This window comes from Cupressus sempervirens, chromosome 8, assembly GCF_028749045.1.
Source record: "Cupressus sempervirens isolate cs-2001-9-10 chromosome 8, ASM2874904v1, whole genome shotgun sequence".
Lineage (NCBI taxonomy): Eukaryota > Viridiplantae > Streptophyta > Pinopsida > Cupressales > Cupressaceae > Cupressus > Cupressus sempervirens.
In genome coordinates, this window is record NC_143125.1 from 276,585,702 (window position 1) to 276,600,304 (window position 14,603).

A 14,603-nucleotide genomic window follows, 5' to 3' on the forward strand; every position below is an offset into this window, starting at 1 on the left:
TAAGACAAAAGGTCACACTAAGGGATCCTGTCCAAAGAACCAGTTCTGCGAGATCTGTCAGATCATGGGACATTCCACAAAAGAATGCCCCTTCAATATGAAAACAAGAGGACCTCAACAAGTGCTCCTGACCTAGGAGGCTTCCGCGTCAAGAGGGAGCGGAAACACCAATAATGAGGGTGCCACGTCGGGAGGGTACAGAAATAATAGACGAGGGCAAAACAACAACAATTGCAACAATAATAATAGGAGCCGCAGCCGAATTCAATACGATGTGAATGGCTGCCCAATGCTTCAATGCCGAGCGTGCAATTTGTGGGGCCACTTTGCCCGAGACTGTACAACAAAAAACACACCAAAGTTGTTATGTAGATGGTGCAGTCCTGGAGATCATGCAGATGCCAAGTGTCCGAAATCAAGAGTGAATTTGATCACCATCAGGATGGACGAAGAGGAGGTTCTGGCAATCACTCAAAAGCAAGCAAAATTGTACCCCAACCCAACAGAGGAAAAGAAGAGATTAGAGGAAACACAGGCGAAAATTGAGAATGCGACGCAGGCGGAGAAAGCACACTTGAAGGACACTACTAGTACCTCAACAAGGAACTGTGCGAAACAGAACATCGTATGGTAGATATTACAAACTGAAGTACCAGCCAAAATAAACGATCTGCTGCTCACAATGCCTCAACTCCGATCGGCACTCACAAACATCACTCCAGCCTTAGTCACAGGGTTCACTGAATTTTCGGCTCCAGGTTTGAAATTCAGCGAACCCATAAACAATGTTAAAAATTTGTTCATGTTCATCATTAATTCGTACAGAATTGTTTTGTAGGGTTTTCTAGAAAAAAACTTGTCAAACCATGCCTTTTGTCTGCTAAAAGTGCAACCATTTGAAGCTCGGCTGGAAAAAAACGATTGTGTCTGCTACCTCGGCTACGACAAGACGATTGTTCTACATTTTCGACTGTGTCTGCATTTTTATCCATCTCCGTTTTGCTGCGTCTAGCGTGGTCGACAGTGGGTTTGCGTTTGCTCCAGCGTGGTTGAGGTCATCTACGGGAAGTCCTCAACTTTTTCATTTATCGGTTTAGGTTTGAAATAACTGATAAGATTATTACTATTATAATAACAAAATATGATTGTAAACGAAAACATGATAATAAATATAGTTTATATTATTTTAATAGTTTATAATAAGGTTTTTTTTTATGATTTGTATAAACTACATTATAAGGGGCTGAGTTGGTGATTCATATAATAATAGAGTTTATAATAAGATTATTTTTATTATTTTTTAATCAAACGGAAACTTTAATAATAAATAACATTGTAATAATAAATAAATTAGACAGATAATAATACTAAGATATAAATTCATAAATATATTATAATAATAAAAAATATATAATAATAATAATAAATAGCTTTTTTTCTTAAAAGTTACATAAGGCAAATTTTATGTCGAATTTTTTTCGATTTTTTTAACTTGTCGAATTTCATTCGAACTTCATAGTTGTCGAACTTGAACTCGAACTCGAACCTTGTGACATAGGCTCCAACTACTAAATTATCAAGAGAATAAGGAAGAGAGAAGGAAAGTGGAGCACGTGCAGAGGACCTGATGCTGCTAGCCCTTACATCTAGATGGCATCCGACGGTCGTCAAGATGGAAATTCTGGGAACTGTTCTGACAAACAAAATTGTGGACGGAGGGTCCGGTGTGAATGTGTTAACAGAGGATACTTGGAAGAGGAGGATACTTGGAAGAGGTTGGGACAGTCGACGTTGTGGCCACCTACATTCCAGTTGCTAACAATGGACCAACGCAGCATTAAACCTCTCGGCGTCCTGATGGCACAACTAGTGACAGTTGGAACACAGCCATTCCTACTCGATTTCGTCATCATCCCGCTAAAGAGGAGAGGATATGATGCCATTCTGGGCACAGGATGGCTCGTACAAGCAAAGGTTAAGCATGACTGGAAGAAGAATACCCTATCAATGGACCATGGAGGTAGAAGATTCATAATTGACCTGCATACACAAATGGTAGGTCAGGAGGCAACATCATCAGATTTCAAAGACGAAGGTGGAGGGGATGACGAGGGGAACAAGAGAATGGAACTTGATGAAGAGGGAGTATTGAGACTAGAAGGAAGGTCGAATAAAGACGACCTAGATTCGGTGAACGGACTATTTCACTAGCAGATGGAGGATTACAAACTCTTCCTGAGCTGCAACATCTTGGGCGTTGAAGAAGAAAAAGGAAGAAATGAGTTCCCGAAGGAATATAGTGAACTAAAGGAAGGAGAAGCGCAGGTTGATGAAACACCAGCCCATACGTTCAGTGAAGATAAGCTGATAAAATATGAAGAGGCCACAGTACAAACCACGAACCTCGGAGATGACATTGAACCAAAAAACATACTGGTGGGAGAAGATAGAGCTTTGACCCACGTGGAAAAGAGAAGAATACACCGTACGGCTTGAAATTTGCAGGAAGAGACCTGGAGGTGCACCATACAGCAAGCACAGGGCAAGGGAAAAATACCGTTCAAACTGGAAGCTCTGTACAAACAAGGAGCTACCATTGTACGACCTTTTGGAAGCAGGCAAGGAAGTATTGTACAGCCTAAACAAAGCAACCGTACGGACAGCTAGAAGAGGCTACCGTACGGACAAGGAACCACCATCGTGCAGACATGAGAAGTATCGTACAGCCAAAGAGGTGTATCGTACGGCAATACGACAAACAAATGAAGGGGAAGCCATGTCTAAGCATTACATCATATGGCAGCCATACGAGTACGACTTAAAGAAAGCAGAAAGTAGGGTACGCCATACGACCATCCAATGTAGGGTATGTTGTATGGACTTGGAGCATGGGAGAATAAATCAAGATACACTATACGGCCATGGCCAGGAAAGTTGCAGAAAAGGTAAGAGTACCATATGACCAGATTGCTTGGAGGTTGGGTGGCTGTATGGTGAAGGAGAAAGACCATACGGCTTACTCGTACGGACATCGATAGCAGAAAAACCATACCGTATGGTAGCAATAGTTGGAGTGGGGAGGTCATACGGTATCAAGAAGACGGTATGGCTATGGCAGAAGCAATCCATTGTGTAGCTATACATTGGTAGCGAGGTAACATAATAGAGAGAGACCACTGTACAGACACAGAAGAAGGGTGACAGGAGGTTTTCTATAAAAATAAAAAAATGACAAATTGATACAGTTCAAAATGAGTAACGCATGATGCCAAAGGGAAGGGAAGGGATAGGTAGAAACAGGTAGTAAAACATAAGCAATTACTAGAAAGAGTGTGGAATCGGAAGAAAATGACAAAAATGGTGTGTTCCATGGACTTTTGTATGGGGTTGAGAGTGTTAATTTGGTCTTGGTGGCAAGGGCGCTACCCCTCAACCCCGCCCTATATCGTGACAGGGAGCACGCTTAGGGTTCTGCCCCAGTACCCCACGGGGGCGCTGCCCCTTGACCCTGCTGGGGACGATGCCCCCTAGACCTCCAGCCGGTGCAATTATCAGTCATGGGAAGTGTGACCAGTTGATGAAACCTAGAACTGCTGCAGGCATGGAGTGCCCGTGTACCAAAAGTGGAAAGAACAACAGAGCAAGCCTTTCGAGAGAGGTGATACGTTTTGAGGCACTTGGAGTAGGTGTTGGATGTGAAGTTGTCTTGGTGGATGCATAGAGAGCTCGAGAGGAGCTGATCATCCAGCTGAAGGCAGTACAGCGACACTTGGCTCAAGGTACTCAAGAGTTGGAAGCAGAGAAAGCAGCACGGGTGGCTATCAAGGTCAGCTTGATTAAGGAGACAGTATTGTGTTAGCAGAGGCTGCAAATTCAACATGGTTTGGAGACCAGTTTGGTGCAAGCACAAGACAAATATGAAAGTTGTGTGACAGAAACAGAGCTATCTTGTTGTAGTTAGTCAGTTAATGTATTCCGTTTTGTTAATCTCTCTCAGATATTTTGTAATTGTCGTCCGGAGATGACTTTTTCTTTTGGGGGGGATGTATGTTGTCAGTAAATACTGTGTAGCCATTATAATCATCACCATAAGCATTATGTAATATCTTTGGCATATGTGAATAATAAAAGGAGTATTGTTGTTCTTGTCTATTGTTTGTGTGCATTAATCAATTTACCCATGCGGCAAACAGATGCAACCATGAAATAGTAGCATAAACACACACATATATAACAAGAAATTGAAACTTAATTTCAATATTTACAATTACAATTTAATCACACCAAGTTTGCCTCTGAAATATTCCAATTTGAGCTTGGCAAGAGGTTTGGTAAAGACATTTGATGTCTGTTCATTTGTACTTATGTATTGTAGTTTGAGAACATCTCGATCTACCATATCCCTAATATAATGATAAGGTATTTCAATATGCTTAGATCGATTGTGGAAAACTGGATTTGCCAAAAGCTTGATACAGCTTTGATTATCGCACTAAATAATTGTGGGCTTCAAAGGTTTTTTGAACAATCCGACTAGCAATTTTCTCAACCATATTGCTTCTCTGGCTCCCATGGAAGAGGCTATATATTTTGCTTCAATGGAGCTTAAGGCGACTGATGATTGTTTTCTGCTGAACCAAGAAATCATTACTGACCCAAGACTGAAACAACATTTTGTAGTACTCTAACAATCAGTAGAGCTACCTACCCAATCAGAATTTGAATATCCATGAAGATTGATTTCAAACTGATCATATTTGAGGCCCATACCAACTGAACCTCACAAGTATTGTAAAATGTGCTTAGCTGCCATAAGGTGTATCTTCTTCAGTTCACAAATGAATTGACTTAAGGTATTAGTTGCATAATAATTATCAAGAGCGTTTACCAAGTACATCAGTAACCCAATAATTTGCCTATAATAAGTAGGATTAGTAGGTTCAGAGTCAAATCCGTCATTCTTCAATTTATGTAGATTTGCTTCCATAAGAGTAGTTACAGGTTTACAATCCATCATTCCAAACTTAGTTAAAATATCAAGAGTATATTTTCTTTGATTTAAGAAAATGTAGTTCTCCTTTTGCCAAACTTCTAGACCTTGGAAGTAGTGAAGAAGTCCTAGGTCTTTCATGTCAAATTCCGATTTTAGTTCCTATTTGCATTTAGCTATAAGATGTTTTTCACCTGATATTAGTAAATCATCAACATATAGTACCAAAATAATCATATCATCTTCAACTATTTTGAAATATATGTTAGTATCAGCTTCATTTTTGGAATACCCTATTTTTGAGAGATGGTTGTTTATTCTTTCATACCATGCCCTAGGTGCTTGTTTTAGACCATACAGTGCTTTCTTTAGTTTACATACATGAGAGTTTTTGTCATGAGTGACAAATCATTATGGTTGCTCAATATATACTTCTTCAATTTCACCGTTTAGAAATGTAGTTTTGACATCCATTTGATGTATTTTCCACCCTTTGGATGCTACGATGGCTATGATGGTTCTGACAATCCTGACAGATGTTTCCCGGGCAACTGGAGCAAATGTTTCTTCATAATCTATTCCTTCCTTTTGAGAAAATCCGTGAGCTACAAATCTGGCTTTGTATTTTTCAATGCTACCATCCGGTGCATGCTTGATTTTGTATAACCATTTAGAAGAGACAATTGATTTATCTTTGGGTCTGGGTACAACTACCACATCATTTTTTAATATGGATTAGTATTCTTCAACCATTGCATCTTTCCAAGATTGGCATGATAATGCTTCTTCGACATTTGTAGGCCTTGTTTTGATAAGTTCAAAGAGTAGTGCTACATAGCATGAATAATTCCTTGTTCTCTTGTTTTCTCTGACTACTTCATCAGGTTCTATATTATTTTCTTCTATCATTTTTCTAGCCCAAAGTGGTCTCTTTTTATTGTTAGGATTTTCAGTATTCTCTCAATTTGGAATAGGTGTAATATGTTTAGTATCAATCTCCCTCTCATTCTCTACTAGAAGATTCTCATCTAGTTCAATAGCAGGTTCTGAGTATGATTCATCAATGTTCTTGGAGAGATTAAAAGCAATGTCTTCTTTAAATTTTACATCTCTACTGATTCCAATGGTTCTTTGTTCAGGGACGTAGATCCCTTAATCTTTAGATGATTCACTGTATCCGATGAATATGCCCTTCTTTCCAGATGGTTCTAGTTTGGTTCTCTTTTCTTCAGGAATGTGAATATAAATAGGGCACCCAAATATTCTTAGGTGGCTTAAATCTAGTTTGTTACCTATAAATACTTCTTCAGGAGTTGTATTTTTCAATATTGAGTGAGGACGTCTATTTTGGATATAAACTGTGATATTAGAGGCTTCAACCCAGAAGGAGGTGTGAAGGTTTTGATCATACATCATAACTCTAGCTGATACAATAATGGATTTGTTTTCTTTCTACGACTCCATTTTTTGAGGATTATATGGTATAGAAAACTCCCTCTTAATCCCAGCAGAAATGCAAATATCTTTAAAAATTTATAAAATGTACTCACCCCCATTATCTGATCCTAGGGTTTTGATTTTCCGTCCAGATTGGTTTTCAGCTAGGGCCTTAAATTTTTTGAATTTGGATAACATGTTGGTTGATTCCTTTTGTTTAAGGAAGTAAATCCAAGTTCTCCTAGAATAGTCATCTATAAAAATCACATAGTAGAGACATCCGCTTAGGGAAGGTACAAACATTGGACCACATAGATCAATATGAATGAGTTGAAGTACAGAATTAGATATTTGTGTTCACTTTTGGGAAAGTAACCTTTTGTGTTTTTACCCAAGGCACATCCTTTGCAAATACCGGAATGATCAGGTTTTAGACTTAGACTAGGTAACCCTGTTACTACTTTTCCTATAGATGATAAGACACAGAAATGAAGATGGCCTAGTCGTCTATGCCAGATATCATTCGTGTTTGATATTTCATGATTTAGGGCTAATTTTTTATGGTTACAAAGTTTATATGAACTTCCATCTCTAAATCCAATGGATATAGCTTTCTTAATGTTGGAATTCTTTGGCCAAGATAGTACTTTATCTTCTTGGAAGGTGATTCGACACCCTTGGTCTACAAGGCCAGAGATGGAGACCAAATTTCTTTTTATACCAGGTAGAAACAAAACATTCTTAAGTTGAAGAGTGATACCTGAATTTAGTTACTTGTTCAAAGAAGTATCCTTCAAAGCTTTCGAATTTATCTCTAAAGCCTGTGATATGACATGATGCTCCACTGTCTATAATCCATGTGTTTTTGTTTGAGTTTAATTCACTTGAGAGTGCTAAGTAGAATGCAAAGTTTACATCTTTTTCATTTTTGACTTCTGCTAGGGCTGCTTGAATTGTCTTTCGTTCCGGACAGAAATCATAAGTATGGCCAAATTTGTCACATTTGAAGCATTGTACTTTTGACCAATCTCGTTTCTTGTATGTTTTGTTGAATTTCTTTCTCTTTTGTTTGAATTTCTCTTTCTTTCCTTTATTGTTGGTATTTACCTGAAGAGCTTGAATGTCTCCCTCTTGATTTAAGTTATTCCTATAGAGATTAATCTTGACTCTTCTTGAGTACATTCATTTTTAAGTTGTTCAAATTTAGGAAGTTTAAGTTGAGAACGCAGTCCACAAATGAATGTTTCCCAAGATAGAGGTAGTCCTTTTAGAGCTATAATGCCAAGTTCTTTGTCATCTACTTGATTTCCAATGGTTGCAAGTTGATATTTCGACTACGAGATTCTTAAAAAATAAGATGTAATTGATTCTCCATTGTTCATTTTTATGTATAGTAGATCTTGTTTCAATGTTAACAATCTACTAGAGTTATTAAATTCAAAGGTATTCTTAATAGTGGAAAACATCTCATAAGCTGTCTTAAGACTTGATATAGATGGGAGAATGTGATCCTTCATAGCTTTATTGTTGTGTCTTTTCCAAGTTGTTTTGTCTAGATCATTTTCTGGCATAGATTTATTTTCCTCTATATATTCTTCCAATTCCATCGCTTGTAGAATAATCATTACCCGAATTTTCCACGATGCAAAGTTTGAGGCTCCTTCAAGTCTATCCTCTAATCTTACGTGATTCACCATTTTTTAATTGAAGATATTTAAAATCTGAAATTAAAATTATAAGGTTGAATTTCTCTATCAGGATGGCTCTGATACCATGAAAAAGTTTATGGGATCGCTGATAAAGATATACTGATATCTTCTTTTATTCTTCCTGTTAGTAATGACAAGGTACTGATATAGAATTGTCAGTATTTCTTATATATATAACTAAATCTGATCCGCACTTCTGTTATATAATAATAGGTGCTTTTATATGTATGACCATGATGCCAAGTGTATTCTGCAATTTCTTCTACTGTCAAACTGAGCTATATACTGTCCGACTGAATTATATATTTGCAGACTGAATTATGTATTCGATCACTGCTGGGGAATAGTACATCACCTTTTTGATTGATCTCTTTCACCCAGCCAGCGATCTGCATTTTATATTAAATGGAAGAGTTTCATGTCCCCATAGGGACATGACTCTACGTGGCCAATGGCCACGTAGGGTCATGGCCCTACGTGAGCCATGAACTCAGATTTAGTTATGCCGACGCTGTTATCTTTAACAAGTCCGATATGAAAGAGACATCAATTTGGAATTTAGAAAGGAATTATAATATTATATCGATATATATATATATATATATATGTAATATTTCAATGACAAATATTATTAAGTATATGAAGATCATCAGAAAATACATAACAGTGATTAAGTGTGTGTGTGTGTGTGTGTGTGTGTGTGTGTGTGTGTAGTAATCACATATTCATATACTTAATATGTCACGTACTTCACTTCTACTGAAGCTACACTTTAACATATTGAATGTCCCTAACTTTGGGTGTACGGTTCCACATTTGAATGGCCACGAAATGTACAGCAACTACACTAAAATCCAGCTGAAGGATTCCTTCAAAACAAAGATTTTCAGTTAGAATTAATTTGAATGCTTGAAAGGTGAGACAAGACCTGAATGTATTGAAAAGAAAAGTACCTGCTAATTTTTCTAATGAGACATATTGTGGAGGATTTGTCTGGTGTGGTAACCTTTGATCTTCAACTGAATCATCCAAGTACCAGGCTTCCATAGGAGGAAGGTTTACCTAAAGTGAAAAAGTCATTTCAGATGGATAAAGACAGATTAATGTAATTATATAGCCTATGCATGGTGATAAGTCCTTAAAATAAACTATTAAATACAAGCCTTCTATTATACTCAACTGTACAATTTAATGGTCAAAGTGATTAAAATTATGGCATAATGAAACAAATCTAGCATATCAAGTTAAAGCTACAGTGATTTTAGAAAAGCGTTGCATAAATCATGTTACAGGCCATTCTAATGCATAGGAAACTCATAGGAAAGTCACAAAGAAGGATATATTCCTGCAGAAAAACAGAACAAAATTCCTAAGACAATTCAGATGCTTGTTTTAGACTTGAATGGTTGTAATGGCCATGCATTACATCAAAATGAGTCCACAAATGACCCAAAAGAGACAAAAATAGCAGCAGATATATAAAATAATAAAATTTAAGACATATTGAGTAGTCATATAACTTTAAAAAAAAAAAATTGATGACAAAAATACAAAATATACAATAAGTGTTAGTCAAGTAGGCAAACGAGTTGAAGCTAAAAATCACCTATAAAATTATGTATTCAAAACAGAAACCTTCACAAGGCATACTTCTTTATTTCATAGGGCATTATGTCAAGTAGGTCACATGCCCCATGTGTTTTGCTGCATTTTGCATGCATGTTTACCACAGCCATCATACTCTAACTAATGTCAGATTTCCTCTGCACGTAATGGGGTATGAAATGTCCTTGCCCTATCCAAGCTCCCATTTTGGTGTTAGTTTGAAGAGGCCAATGGTTAGATGTTCCAGCTGCTAATGCTATATATGTATTGTGGAAAGAAATGCTTGAATTATAATATTAAGGAGATGTAGACTAAATGTTTAGAAATCAAGATAACTGTGATTACTAACTATGATAGGAAAAAAGTTTGGCAATTCTTTGTACTTATTGCAGTTCTTTAACTTATTTCAGATCATGCAAATGCCTCGGTAAACATCACACTAAACAATTTCTCAATTAGGTAGATTGGTATTGGTGTCATTAACTCATTATTCATTGAGACAATGCTAACTCAATCGGTGAGATGACAATACAGTGTTTTTGATGTTAAACCCTACTTCATATCGATTGGACAGAATTATGCAATTCGTTATTATACAATATTTCATGAATGTTACATTGTAATTTTTGTCATGTCTTCTTACCTTGGTATTTGTATTATATTATTGGAACACCCAGTTTCATAAAACTGATTACCTATTGTAGCATCATAAATTGTATCCCCATATAATTTCATGCTCACCTAGGCCTCATTTTAGCACTTTCAAACGTTTTATGCTTGATCAAGTTTGATTCTGCTCAAATTTGGGCAACTTCAGCACCTTTTGGGTTGCCAGTCCTAGACCCATCCCTAATTGACTCATGAAGGGTACCTAGGAGGCCCTTGACCTAGATAAAGAGAGCTTCAAGCGCACTTGTCTTGCCATAAAGGGCCCAATTTTGGACCATCCAACAGTCGGATTAAATCGTTACATTTTATCATGCTTGAATTAAAATTAATGCTAATGGGATGAAACTATCAATGGTCAAACCAATAGATACTTCCAAGCCTTTGCTAGGTTCCTTTGACCTGAAAACCTTTTGCCAATACCATCATCAAATCAGCTGTGATACTGAGAAATGGTTTAGATTGAAACATGGGATCCAAGTCTTTATTGATTTCAACACTATAACCATGGAGTATGTGAAGAAAAAGGAAATCTATAGCACTGCCCAATCCAAATTTGCAAATCTTTACCAATCCCTTTCCCTCTCAATCCACCAATGTTGTTGAGCCCAATAAACCTAATTCTATGAATGCTAATGGTATGTGTGATACGGCTAACAATTTTGTGAACCTTATTGAGCAACCTAAACCGAAGCTTGAACCTTGAATTATCTTTGATTCAAGCGAAATTATAGAGGCACCTCATGGACCCCTATAAATTATTGCAAAAATAAGTGGAAATCTTTCACGAGGAGTGTTACTTGATCCAATATGTATGATGAATGTAATTACTGAAGAACATCTCGTTACACAATAATTGCATCAAGATACATATGACAAATTCAATGTTATGATTAAGGTACATGATGGTTTTACTTGTCCTACCATGAGTTTTATCATCATTTCATCGAGGTTCGAACTAAGTTAAATTATGTTACCTTTACCATTATCCTTACCTCGAACCAATTTCCTGTGAAGTTGAGACATACTTGGCTCAGCTCCATGAAAGATATGCCTACTACCATCCATAACTATTTCAAGTTCCCTCACAATGGGCACATCATCACAATTAATCAAAATCTTATTTGCCATTAGTAAGATGTGGAAACTTCAGCATTGATTTCTTTCAGCCTCGAAAAACTGAACCCTTGATGTCCTTACATTATTTTAACAAAAAGTCAAAAGTGAAAGGATATTGACCTTGATTAAACCTAAGGATACTCCATGTAATGTCCCCTTTCTAGCATTCATAGCATGATGTTGTCGTTAGCCTATTTCCCCACAGTCTCATAGGCTAACCAGGACATTAAAGGGACTTAGAGGCCATTTGGCCTAGACAGTTTCAGTTGCAGGTCTTTCTGAGGGGTTTTGAGGCAACTTTGGGCATACTTACTATTTATAGTAAGTCATCTTGGATATTGTGATGTGAATATCAGGATTTAACTGTGTGATTTTGAGTCAAACTCGATGACTCATGTTTCATGAGTAGTGATTCAACATGAATCCATCTCTCATGAGAATAAATGGAACACTTAGCACTCATTGGATCTAGGTGATGCTCACAGGGGTGAAGCACCGGGACTTTGACTCAAAATCACACAGTTAAATCCTGATATTCACATCACAATTTGACTAGCTGTGGAAATCATCTCCTACTTATCAGCTTGGATATGGTTGGACATCCAATGGCAGCGGTATGTCGATGGTAATTGTTTAAAATCGACAAGAAGACTTGTTTATCATTGATAAGATTTGTTATGCATTGATAAAGCTATTTTATAAAGTTAAGTTTAAATATTTAACTTTATTAATGCATAGACTATAGTTTGTGGGAAATATTTAAACTAAAAGAGTCCCCTTTATTTTATAACACATTAGAGACATAAGTTACATAAAGGGAGTTATGTTATATCCCACATTGAGAAAACGAAGGATTGAGCTCTTGTGAGAACACTATAAAAGAAAGGGAAGAGCTTCTTTTTAGTATGCTTGGAAATATCAAAGAAATTGGAAAATTTTCTGAAGATTATGTCTCAATAGTTTGAAGGACGAAATCCCTTCAAGCTGGAAATTTTGACGCCATTGAAAGATATGGTCTCGAGATTCAATAGGGTAGCAGTCTGAAAAAGCAGATACAAAAAAGCAGTCCGAAAAAGCAGAACCGAAAAAGCAGGCCGAAAAAGTAGTTCGAAAAAGCAGGCCGAAAAAGCAGTCCGAAAAAAGCAGTTCTAAAAAGCAAATCGGAAAAGCAAAGTCGAAGGGGCAGCATTGAAGAAAATTATTACAGCCATCTACAACCAGGTTCCTTTATTAGTATTGTTTTTTAGCGTGTTATAAGCTTTCAGCTGTAAGTGTGCATTATACTAGCATTATCATTTTGTAATCCATGCAAATGACAAAGTCTTGGCCATATTTCATGAGCATTGTATTTTTTCATTGCAATTAAGAATATGATAGTTTCTGGTGTCATTTAAGCAATTTAATATCATTATTTATCAGCGAGTTAGTTTGCATACCAACTGTTTGTAAAAATGCCAGTTGGCTGTAGGTGTTCATTTCTCATGCTTAGATCATATATATACACTGAATATTGTCAAAATTAGTAGCACACTCATATTAGGTCATTTTGTAGTCCATTGTAGTCTTCTAGCACAAGATTCTCATTGATGCAAATTGAAGAAAAAGTCATTTGAAGCTAGCTGAAATACTATATCAGTCATACGTCCCTTGCATGTGAATTGTTTGATGAAATTCCTTGAGCTTTCATCAGCATTTTTTGAGGGCAGATTTGAGGAGGGTTAGTACAGTGGTATCAGAGCTTGCTTGCAAAGTGTTTGACGAAATGTCAAATAACTGAAGTATAAAGATTTTTGGTGTTTGAAGAAGTTATAACCTATTGGGGTTATTACAGTGGTATCAGAGCCATAAGTCCTGCCATCCTGTAGAGGTCTTATTTGGAATAGCCGGATAGAGAGAAAAAAATGTTTGACAACATCTATATCAGTCCGGATCAGGGAAAGGAAAGATTCTTACAGTTATTAGACACCTTAGCACAGGGACAGCGATCAGCAGAGCAAAGAGCACAGGAACAGAGTCAAAGATTGGAGCTTATGATGCAGATGATGGCTCGTCAAATGGGGTTGAATGCTAATGTAAGTGGAGGAAATAATTAGAATGGTAATAATCAGAATGGTAACAATCAGAATGGGAATAATCAGGATGGGACACATAATGGAAGTGAACAAGTTAGGAACAATTTCGGTCATGCACCCCAGCAAGCTAGGACAGTGAGTTCGAGGCCCATGATTCCCACATTTCCTCCTAGAGCTCCAGAGCAGCCCGTACCAGAGCCCCAGATCACTGATATACAGGACCAGTTGAGGAGAGATTGGGAAGCCGGAGGTCCAGATTTTACTGCTGCAATTACCTTTAGGGAGTATATAGATGTGCGGATGAAGCATATGCCTCGTGGACATGACAAGAACCAGAGCTATGAGCTACGGAAGAAAGTAGGGAAACTTCAATTACCATATTATGATGGCTCGGGGAAGTCTACAGCAAGAGCTTGGGTTCAAAGGCTTGACACATACTTTCAAATGAACCCTATGCCTGAGGAAGAAGCTATTAAGTATGCAGTAATTCACCTGGATGGGTTAGCACACGAGTGGTGGCATCATGGTATGGTCACTATGGGTCATGCACACATTACCTCATATGTGGAGTTTAAGGAGAGACTGATTGAACGTTTTGATAGGCCTAAGGATCGTACCTTCCCTATGACAGGCAAAAACTTGTATGAGGAGTTTAACAGACATGCTGATTCGATACAGGGAGACATTAGCATATCTTCAGGTAATGGTTTATCTGCGTCATCTTCACAGGTAGAAGGGGTTACAGATGTTGTGCAGGTTGAGCCAGAAGGTGATATCACAAGCACACCAGGGTGTGTGATTGACACAGATAGTGATTCCAGTACAGTTGGGCTGGATGAAGTTACAGCAATTGAGGATACTGTCATGTTTGAGAATAGTACAGTTGATCAGAAAGTGAGCATTCAGGACTTTGCAGAAAGTGAGTATCAGGCACAGTTGGATGCTTCTTCACATGAGATAGAGGTTAGTAACTCTTTACTTGGTTTGGCACGCCAGCTGAAGACA

General features: G+C 37.4%; 1 protein-coding gene across 3 annotated transcripts in view; it reads right to left on the reverse strand.

Moving 5' to 3' along the window:
• The window catches only part of LOC149542506 (acireductone dioxygenase 3-like), a 199,710-nt gene that overhangs the window by 163,439 nt on the left and 21,668 nt on the right, over positions 1-14,603 (reverse strand). For all 3 annotated transcript variants that reach the window (XM_089797441.1, XM_089797440.1, XM_089797442.1), the window contains exon 2: positions 9,090-9,198. In XM_089797441.1, coding sequence (XP_089653567.1) covers positions 9,090-9,198 — 109 coding nt within the window. The remainder of the gene's footprint in view (positions 1-9,089; positions 9,199-14,603) is intronic.